This window comes from Ursus americanus, chromosome 18, assembly GCF_024610735.1.
Source record: "Ursus americanus isolate L20-20 chromosome 18, mUrsAme1.1.p, whole genome shotgun sequence".
Lineage (NCBI taxonomy): Eukaryota > Metazoa > Chordata > Mammalia > Carnivora > Ursidae > Ursus > Ursus americanus.
The window spans coordinates 7,124,873-7,135,308 of record NC_142144.1 but is presented as its reverse complement, the minus strand read 5'-3'; the positions used below and the strand labels follow the sequence as shown (position 1 = coordinate 7,135,308).

General features: G+C 46.6%; 1 protein-coding gene across 1 annotated transcript; it reads left to right on the top strand.

The window, feature by feature from the left end:
• The first annotated feature begins 2,676 nt into the window (after positions 1-2,676).
• SET (SET nuclear proto-oncogene) lies at positions 2,677-9,880 on the top strand. Its single transcript, XM_045771184.2, has 8 exons — positions 2,677-3,118; positions 4,665-4,722; positions 5,398-5,540; positions 5,908-6,011; positions 6,119-6,232; positions 7,051-7,221; positions 7,310-7,456; positions 8,056-9,880. The coding sequence occupies exons 1-8, from the start codon at positions 3,046-3,048 to the stop codon at positions 8,077-8,079; spliced, it is 834 nt and encodes a 277-aa protein (XP_045627140.1). The 5' UTR covers positions 2,677-3,045; the 3' UTR covers positions 8,080-9,880.
• Positions 9,881-10,436: the final 556 nt, after the last annotated feature.

Sequence of the window (10,436 nt, the reverse complement as noted above, 5' to 3'; positions counted from 1 at the left end):
CATGCCACGCACTCCTTGGGCACTGGTCAGCCAGGCACGGTGCTAAACACTTCTCTATCCATCAGCTCTCAAAACGGAAGCCGTGAATAATCCCATTTTACAGATCAGAAAAAAGAGGCTCAGAGAGGTGGAGGGGATAGATATTTTTAAGGCCATCCTAGCTAAGAATTTCTGGTCATCTTGGGACACTGCTGTGTTGTAGGGAATGCCCACATCTCTCCTCCAATCTTTAAGCTGCAGGGCTCTCTTCCTTCAAAGGAAGCTGGGGAGGAGAGGAGAGGGAGGAATTCCTAGGGGGAGGTCAGAGGCCGAGGAGAGAATGCAGAGCTCATGGTGTTAGATTGGGGGAGACCACAGTGACTAATTCAGCATGGGTGAATTATCTCTTGGCGTGTCCATGCCACTCCCTTGTTTACTGAAACTCTTGCCCTTTTGCTTTCTCTTTCTCTTCCACTTCTAGTGTGTGCTCCCTGCATTCATCTTGAGAAGTGTTGTGGGAAAGGTCAGGAAGAGGAGCAGGGTGGTTCTAAGGGCTGGGATGGTCGGAAAGGAGACCTGGAGCCCCTGCAGATGCGTGGGAAACACAGGTCGATCAGGCACTTAGGAGAGGGCTCTGGGTCACTGGTACTCACAGTTTGTAAGCAGGCTTCGTCTGAAAACAGCAGCCCTCAACACGGTGTTTTTCAGACTGTTTCATCCCATTAATGGGTCACAAAATCAATTTCATGGAGTGCAACCTGCATTTAAAGAAAATAAAATAGAGTAGAAAATTAAGAGGCGCATCACACTTAGTAAGGGTAAGTATTATTTTGTGTTTAGGTTTATACTGAGTCCTGATGTCAAATGTCACGTCAAAAAATGGAAAAACGGTCTTAGGGCAGGGACCTTGTTATCCACTAGCATGGTTTAGAATTGTGGTTCTGCCACTCACATCAAAAAAAGTTGGATTTAGCTGTGAGATGAGGATATTAATGCCTACCTTGTACTACTTGTGAGGATTAAATGAGAAAACACATGTACTTTATCATGGCCTGTGGCCCACGGTGCATTCTTCAGCAGCGCAATAGAGCCTGGTGTTTTAATTCAACGCTGTTCAGTGACTTCACAGTGGTGGCAGGAAATTGGCCATGAGAGTATTTACACAACACTGAAATCAGCAAATGCTACAAATCGGGGGCTTGGGTGTGTTTTTTTTCTCTTCTGGGAGATGGTTGTCAAACATTTACCAGTTTATCGCTGGTGCTAATAATTCTTCCTTTAAAAAGCCTATCCAACTGAGACAGGTGTGGGATTGAGCTGGGCTCAATTGAGAATAAGGTTGGGAGGGAAAGGATTAGATGAATTTTGGGGTTTGGGGGAGAGTCCCAAGAAGACATTTGTATTCTCTACTCATGGACTGTATGCCATTTATTTAACATTTATCTTTATTGATCACCTACCAATGGACTGTCTTGAACATTAAAGACACTGCTTGTGTCTTTAAGAGCTGACAGTAAAACGTGAGTGCTGCTAGAAGGCAAATAACCCAACCCCAAGTTCTGCTTAGGAAAGCCCAGGGAGAGACTTCAGGCTTTTTGTGGTCCACTTCTTGGGGCTCTGGAAGAGGGACTAGAACCGTGGTGCATTTGCATTACCTGGAAAACGTTATTTTAAACAGAAATGCCTTGGCCTTACTTAGTGGTTCAAGTCTTGGCCGCTAAAGCAGGTCTTGTAGGTCCTAGCTCTGACGTGGTGAAATGAATTTAACACCGCCTACGCCATCGGGTAGTTGTGCGCTTCAATGAGATCTACTCCTATTGCTGGGACTGGCTCCTAGCACTCGGTACTGTGTCTTGCAAGCGTTAGGGACTTAGTTGGGCAAAAAAGACGCGCGGATGAGTGTGGCATCTCCCTGCCTTCAGAGGACTTCCAATTTGGCGCGGCCTTGCCTAAAAGTCACCAATCACACAACGTTCCCCTTTGTCAGCCTTTCTTTGAATTATATAATTTCAGAACAGAAATAGGTACAGAGAGGGAAGGTGACCCGTCCAAGTGCACACAGCCGTCTGGGCAGAGCTTGGACTAGAAGCCAGGAAAAGAAAAGGCCTTGTAAGTGGACTGGACAGCTTCGGGGTTTGCAGACAAGCTTGAGTGAGTCCTAAGTGCAGCTTCCCCATCTGGAAAATAGGATGGAGATGTCTGTCGCCTTCCTTCACCCACCAAGAGGGATGCCCCAGCAGTGTCCCAGGGCGCCGAACCCGGGGTGGGTGTATTTCTGGGCCCCTGTGAGGCTAGGCTACAACCAGGCCTGCACTTCTGGGGGGCTGTAACACCCCACTCGCCCGTGCTACGCGCCACCCCGCAGAGAAGGGAAGCCGCTCCGCCACCACGTGACACGCCCGCCGGGGGGCCTGCGCGCAGCCGGGCGAGGCCCCGCCCCTCGGGCCGCCGCGCGCCCATAGCGCGCAAATGTCCCGGGTCGAGCCAGGGAAGGGGAAAGCGGGGGAGGGGAGCGCGGCGCGGGGGGCCGGCCCCGTACGTCGCGGCGTTCCTTCCTCCCGCCTCTCGGCCAGGCCCTGTGTCTCCTCGCCGCGGCTCCGCCCCCTCGCCCCGGCGCTCCAGCCAATGGCGGGGCGGCGCGAGCCTCTCCGGCCGGGGGCGGGGCGTGCGCGCGGGGCCTGGCGCGCCTGCGCCCTGCCGCCCGCCCCTCGCCGTGAGGAGGAGGTGGAGGAGGAGGCGGCTCGGGGAGAGCGAGCAGCGAGCTGGACCGCGGAGCGTGAGTGAGGGAGCCGAGCCGCCTGCCTGTCCGCCGCCGCCTCCCCTCCGTAAGCAGGAGCCCGGGCCGGGGCCCGGCACGCCGCCCCAGCCCCTCCCTCGTCGTCAGGCCGCGAGGGCAGCGCGCGCGAGCCAGGGGGAGGGAGAACGAGCGAGCGAGCGAGCGCCGGGAGGAGGCGGCCGGACCGAGCGAGCGCCCGCGCGTGTGGCGTGAGGGGAAGCCGCTGCCCGCCCCCTTCGCCTTCCCTTCTCTCCCCCTCCCCGCTCCCCCCCCGACCGCGGAGCAGCACCATGTCGGCGCCGGCGGCCAAAGTCAGTAAAAAGGAGCTCAACTCCAACCACGACGGGGCCGACGAGACCTCAGGTGAGGAGCAGGCGAGGCGGGGGCCGGCCCGCGCCGCCATCTTCGCCGCCCGCCCGGCCCGCAGGCCGCCGGCGGGGCCCGGGGCGCGCGGACGGCGCTGGGCGGACGGGCCGGCGAGCGCCTCGGCGCCCTTTTTTGTGCGCGCGGGGCCGGGGCCGGGGTGGCGCCGCGGCGGCGGACGGCGCTGCGAGGCGGGGGCGCTGCGGCCTGCTCGGCGCGGGCGGAGGAGACCCCCCCTTCCTCTCCCCCCTCCCTCGCTCTCCTCCCCCTCCCTCCCTCCCGAGAAGCCTCTCTTTATTGTGCTCCGCCATGATGCCTCGCTCCCATCAGCCGCCGCCGCCGCCACATGGTGCGGCCGGACGCGGCCCCGCGGCCGGGCCTCCGCGCGGCTCCCCCTTCGCGCCCGGCCTGCGGGCGGCGCACCCGCACCCGCACCCGCAGGCCGGCCCCGGCGCGGCCCTCCGCCTGGAGCTGGGGCGGGGTGGGGGCGCGGGGAAGCACGCGGCCGGCCGCGCACTGGGCCTGGGCCGCCCGGGAGGATGCTCTGGCCTGCCCTGGGCACACTTCCCACGTGGGGTGGCCACCCCGTCGCGGTAGAGCGCTGTGAAACCTGGCCCGGCGGCCAGCGTGTCGGAGGGGCTTTACAATGGCTGTTAGCAAACCTCCCAGCCTTGGCCGTAAAGGCTTTCTCGGCAGGGGGGCTGCAAAACCCGGGATGGTTACCGGAAATGAACCGCGCGATCAGGCCCCTTCACGCCCACTTAGCTTTGTAGGTTCTGCAGTCTTCACCGGACAAAAGGGCACCTCTTCCATAGCACACCCCTTTTCCTCCTCTGCCTTCTGTGGCTCGTAGTTTTCAGACTTCATGCTTGCTCCCTGTAAGTGTGCTCCAGAATCGTGTGGGGCCGCATCTGAGATAAGCCCGCCTGAAATTGGGTTGGAGGGGAGAGAAAGATCAGGGTAGAATGCTAGGCTTCCTATTCTAAGAAGGTAAAGTCCAGTGTTTACGATGGTCGGGCAGATTCAAGGGCCTTACCTGTCAGGCATGTCTGATGTCTTAATTGTAATCGATACTGAGCAGTATTTTCAACTCTGTGTAAGAAGTGATTTTATCACTGAGATAGGTGGTGTCCTCGTTTTCGTTATGGTCGTGGGTTAGTTTCTGTAGTGGAGTTAACAGCTGGCATCATTCTGTTAACAGGTATACAATGTGATAAATAACAGTAAGAATTTTTGAGTAAGGCTTATTCCTTATCTTTCGTAATAGAAAGTAGTAACTGGTCTCTTTCTTGTAAGGGAACTCTTGAAAAAAGTGCTGCAAACATTTCGAATAGCCTAGCAGATTGCATGATTTGTGAACAGTCGTTTAATTAAAAAGTAATTTGTCAACTACAGGCATGAACACGTGGAGAGCATGCCTTGTAGTAGGCAGTTTCTTTTTTAAAAACTGTTTTATGGATATGTCACATCACATACTCTGTTAACATCAGGAAAACTAATTTTATATTCTAACTAGTATTGAGTCCTGTACACCTTTTTCTTGCAGAAAAAGAACAGCAAGAAGCAATTGAACATATTGATGAAGTACAAAATGAAATAGACAGGTAAAGTTTTTTGTAGTTTATTTTGGAGAAGTTTTCTGAGATGCAGCTTATAATCTTATAATCACTGAAACTATGGTCAAATAAATCTGTATCCACTGGCTAAGTGGAGATGATTATAACTTAGTTGGAAATATTTTGAAAGTCCAGTGTTAATTTCCTGTGAAATACTTGTATGTTGACCAAAAAGTTTTTGAAGAAAGTACATTGACCTTGTAAAGCTTGGATTTGCTTTCAAAGGCTACAAGTTCTCTGAATTGCAGTGCCTGGACTTCTGATAGTTTAGCATTATGGCATCAGTGTTGCTCCCACTTGGGTGATAACTTTGTTACTTTATTAGCAACTTTTTTTTTTTTTTGTAAACTTCATCTGCTTGAGGTTGAAACAGTTGAATTTAGCCTGGCGATAGAGTTGGTGATGTAAATATACAATGTTACCAAAATGCTCAGTTTGGGCACTTCAAGAACTGTTAATTATTGAGCGTGTCTGTTGGTGAAGCAGATCAAATTGGGATCTTACTTTTGACTTGAGTCTCTAACTATAAATCTAGGTGTTTTGGTTATTATAAATAAGTAGTTTGTACTCTTCTAAAGCTAATAAGTAAATATTCTGGAGTTTCAGCATTTTTTGTATTTGTCAGATATGATCATTGTCAACATGGTTTTTCATTTGCTTCAGACTTAATGAACAAGCCAGTGAGGAGATTTTGAAAGTAGAACAGAAATATAACAAACTCCGCCAACCATTTTTTCAGAAGAGGTCGGAATTGATCGCCAAAATCCCCAATTTTTGGGTAACAACATTTGTCAACCATCCACAAGGTACGTTGTGGCAGAGCATTACTCCAGGGTATGGGGTGTCTGCGCTTGTTAGAGTGGAGCGACTTGGCTTGAGAACTTAGTTCAACGTGTTGGTTACACGAAGAGATTAAAACACTGAAGAGAGGGGAGGCTTGCATTTTAATATTTTCTCTGTTTTAGAAGAGACTATATTCTAACTTGGGATTCTCTTCAATTACTTGGTAAAAGATGGTGACAGCTCTGCCACTAAGCCATCTGGTTTGCCCTTAATGGATTTATGAAGTCGAAGATGCTCACTAAATTTGGAAAAATTTTAAAGGCATCACTTGAATTGTTTGTTATTATTTGTCTGTTTAATACACATTTGACCTACAATTTGCTCATCTAGTGTCTGCACTGCTTGGGGAGGAGGACGAAGAGGCACTGCATTATTTGACAAGAGTTGAAGTGACAGAATTTGAAGATATTAAATCAGGTTACAGAATAGATTTTGTAAGTATCAGTAACTCCTCTTGTTTGCCACTGTGGAAATGAATTAGAGCTTTGATTAGAAGACCTGTTTGTATTGATTCCCAGTTCTCCAATCTTATTTATCATAGTATTTTGATGAAAACCCTTACTTCGAAAATAAAGTTCTCTCCAAAGAATTTCATCTGAATGAGAGTGGTGATCCATCTTCAAAGTCCACCGAAATCAAATGGAAATCTGGAAAGGTATTTGAGGAAATGTTGGGTGAAGGTATCATTTTGTGTATTTTGGCTTAGTTGAACCGTTTACCAATACTTGCTGCTGTGGTAATGTTTTCGGTGCAAATCCTTAAATGTAAAAAACAAAACAAAAAGACCCCTAGCGTGTTAAAGCGGAACACAGTGGTTTAGAGCTGTTGCTACATATTCTAGTGCAAGTCTTTAAAGAGACAGGCTGCATTTTTTGATTTTCATATTGGTGACTGAGCTTTTTCAAATGGCCTGCTACCTCCCAAACTGCATTTATGTCTGCATTTAAGTGGTGAACTCATTAAAACAATTTTTTTAAAGATTTTGTTTCAGAGAGGGGGAGAGAGAGAGCAAGCATGAGTAGGGGGAGGGGAAAAGGGAGAAGCATACTCCATGCTGGGCAGGAAGCCTGATGTGGGGCTCGATCCCAGGATACTGAGCCACCCAGGTGCCCCCCATATTAAATTATTATACTGTGTTACGGTAGTGGTTGTCAAAGTGGAACTGATTTTGTGTAAAAAAAAAAAAAAAAAAAAAGCCAAATTTACATGGTACCTTTTTAGGAAAAGCTTGTTGTACAAATTTGAAAAGTCTTTGCAGACCTAGAATTCTAGGATTTCTTTTATTTACCTGCTGTATGTTTTATAATTTGTTTTAGATAACAAGTATAGGAAACACACCAGTTGTGTGTTTCCCCCTGTTCGTCGTTGTCCCCCGTCCCCTTCTCCCCCCGCTTTTGGGTTAAAAATCTTAAATTATAGGGAATTCAGGTGTTATGGAGAACCTGTGTCAAAAGTTCTTCTGTCTTCATTTAGGATTTGACGAAACGTTCAAGTCAAACACAGAATAAAGCCAGCAGGAAGAGACAGCATGAGGAACCAGAGAGCTTCTTCACCTGGTTTACTGACCATTCTGACGCAGGTGCAGATGAGTTAGGAGAGGTCATCAAAGATGATATTTGGCCAAATCCGTTACAGTACTACTTGGTGAGTTGAGAATGTACTTTTGTTCAAGGTTGTATTTATTTCCTTTGTGTGAAAATTAGTTCCTCAGGTAACTCTTGGTTTTTTTAAGGTTCCTGACATGGATGATGAAGAAGGGGAAGGAGAAGAAGATGATGATGATGATGAAGAAGAAGAAGGATTGGAAGATATTGACGAAGAAGGAGATGAGGATGAAGGTGAAGAAGATGAAGATGATGATGAGGGGGAGGAAGGAGAGGTAAAAGACAATTTGGTTAAGTCCAGAAAAGATCATCTCAAAGAACTTACCTTGTTATTTTGTGGTTATATAATAAAACTGGCCAACTGATTGTGGGAGGATTTGTAGATGAGATAAACTGTTTTGTTGTCTGGGGTGGAAGAAGATTTTAATAAGGTTCTTGTATCTGTGACTTAACTATAACTAGTTCTCCTTTGTGGTTCGTACTCCATCCTGTCCTTCCCTGGCCAGTACTTGATGAGGGTGATAGGGTTAGTGCAGCTGGTCAGATTCTGAGAAATCTGAATAACAGATTTGCATGTTTTAGACAAACATTAGAATTCTTATAGTGAGATCGTGATTGGCTTTTGGTTTGCATCATGTGGTATGAAAGAGGTCAGTGATTTTGATGAGTGCTGAAAAGTGAATTAATTTATCTGAAACAGCATCACTGTATCTTTCAGTTGAGATTTGATACAGACTGATTTGTAGGTTCGTAAAGTACAAGTCTCCATATCGTGGCAGTATGTTCTGTGGAAGTCCGTAAGTGTTTGTGTGAATGTTGAGGAATGACTTTAGAATTAACCCTGAAAATTGAATGCCCGCTTTTTTTCTTACAGGAGGATGAAGGAGAAGATGACTAATGGAACACTGATGGATTCCAACCTTCCTTTTTTAATTTTCTTCAGTCCCTGGGAGCAAGTTGCAGTCTTTTTTTTTCTTTTCTTTTCTTTTTTTTTTTTTTCCTCCTCTTGTGCTCATTCGCCCTGTTTTTTGAAGTCTCTTTTCTCTCCCTTTATACCATGGTTCTCAACTATTTTGGGGGGAAATACCTTGAGCAGAATACAGTGGGAAAAGAATCTCTACCCTTTTCCGTTCCAAATTCATTTTTATCCCTTCCTGTCTCAACAAAAACTTTATGGAATCAACACCACCGTGCTCTGTGGGAAAAAAGAAAAACCTTCTGCTCCCTTAGCTCTGCTGGAAGCTGGAGGGTGCTAGGCCCCTGTGTAGTAGTGCATAGAATTCTAGCTTTTTTCCTCCTTTCTCTGTATATTGGGCTCAGAGATTACACTGTGTCTCTATGTGAATATGGACAGTTAGCATTTACCAACATGTACCTGTCTACTTTCTCTTGTTTAAAAAAAAGAAAAAAAAAACTTAAAAAAATGGGGTTATAGAAGGTCAGCAAAGGGTGGGTTTGAGATGTTTGGGTGGGTTAAGTGGGCATTTTGACAACATGGCTTCTCCTTTGGCATGTTTAATTGTGATGTTTAACGGACATCCTTGCAGTTTAAGATGACACTTTTAAAATAAAACTCTCTCCTAATGATGACTTGAGCCCTGCCACTCGATGGGAGAATCAGCAGAACCTGTAGGATCTTATTTGGAATTGACATTCTCTATTGTAATTTTGTTCTGTTTATTTTTAAATTTTCTTTTTGTTTCACTGGAAAGGAAAGATGATGCTCAGTTTTAAACGTTAAAAGTGTACAAGTTGCTTTGTTACAATAAAACTAAATGTGTACACAAAGGATTTGATGCTTTTCTCTCAGAACAGGTGTATTTAATACGATTTTCCACGTTTGACTTGTATAACGTATTGTCAAACTTTGTCACTCTGACTCCGTATTTTTTGATACGCACTTTGCAGGGTGACCTCAGGGCTGTGTGGACTGAGAAAGGGATCTGAATCAATGTATTAATGTCTCCAAAGCCAGGAGCCATCGTGGGTACAATTTGCTGTCAGTTTCTGAAATCTTCCACATCAGTCTGGATACCAGATTGCTCAAAACTCGGTTCTGATTATGTTGTGCCCTTGATTTGTGTCTCAAATTGGCATCTGAAAAAATGGGCCTTTATTTACCTGGATATAATAATAGTGCCTGCCACCACCATCAGACAGACCTGGTGCTCTAATGCCAAGTTACACACAGGGCAGTTACTGGCATGTCTTCGTTGGTACTACGAAATGTGGCCAGGAAGACAAGACTCAGAGTAAGAAGTCCGTATTGGTGGTAAGAACCTCAGGAGTACTTTAATCTCGAAGTACTAGCTATTTAGCATATAGCTCTCAAGCGAGGCCTGTCTGTGTGAATCTGGGTGAGAGGACGGGCCCTGCTCTGCTAAATGCCGTTGTGCATAGGATACCATTTTGGGAAGCTACCTAATGCATAAGCTTTTTAATGCTGTAAATTATAGTAGCTAAAATGAAATGCCACTTAACTTTTTCAGAGATGAATTAATGGACAGCCTGGTCAAATTCAAAGCTTTTTGATGTATAAAACTTTATAAATGGAACTATTCCATCGATAGGCAAAGTGTAATGAAAACCTGTCTGGATGGATAGTATGTCATTTCTGCACAGGTCTTGTTTAGTAATACGTCACTGTATACCGGTCAGGAATCTTGCTCCAATAAAGGAACATAAAGATTTTTTTTTGACTGGGGTCATTCTCCTTGTTTTGTAGAGACATGTTACTTGCTTTTGGGTTTAGATAATAAGGAAGTTTTTCTGTGTGATTTGTGTTCATAGTGACTGGGGAAGGGGGGAAACCGCTCTTCGAATTGTCCAGTATAGCAGAGATACGGCCTGTATGAAAGGGGTAGGTATAAAGGTCATGGAAAAGAAACGTCTACGGAATGTTGTCAGTTCCTGAAGGGATTGAATGTTTTCCTGTCAAAAGCTCAACATTTTAAAAGGACTGTTGGCTCGCAAAAAAAATCCCTAGTCGCTTGAATTGCTGCTCATGAAGGAGGCCTGTAATTTTTGTTTCTCAAAGTTCTGGTTTACCAAACTGACGAAGGGCTGGTGAGATTGGAGTGCTGTCAGGTTATAGGTCACAATCCAATCTTAAAATGTTCGTTTACTTTTGAGAAGGTGATTTAAAAACCTAGCCCCTAAAGATGATTTCCTCCCAACTATTGAGATCGCCTTTGAGGTGCCCTGTGCTCGCAGATCCTGGGAAGGGTGCCGGGCTGTGAGGCAGGCAGGTGGCCG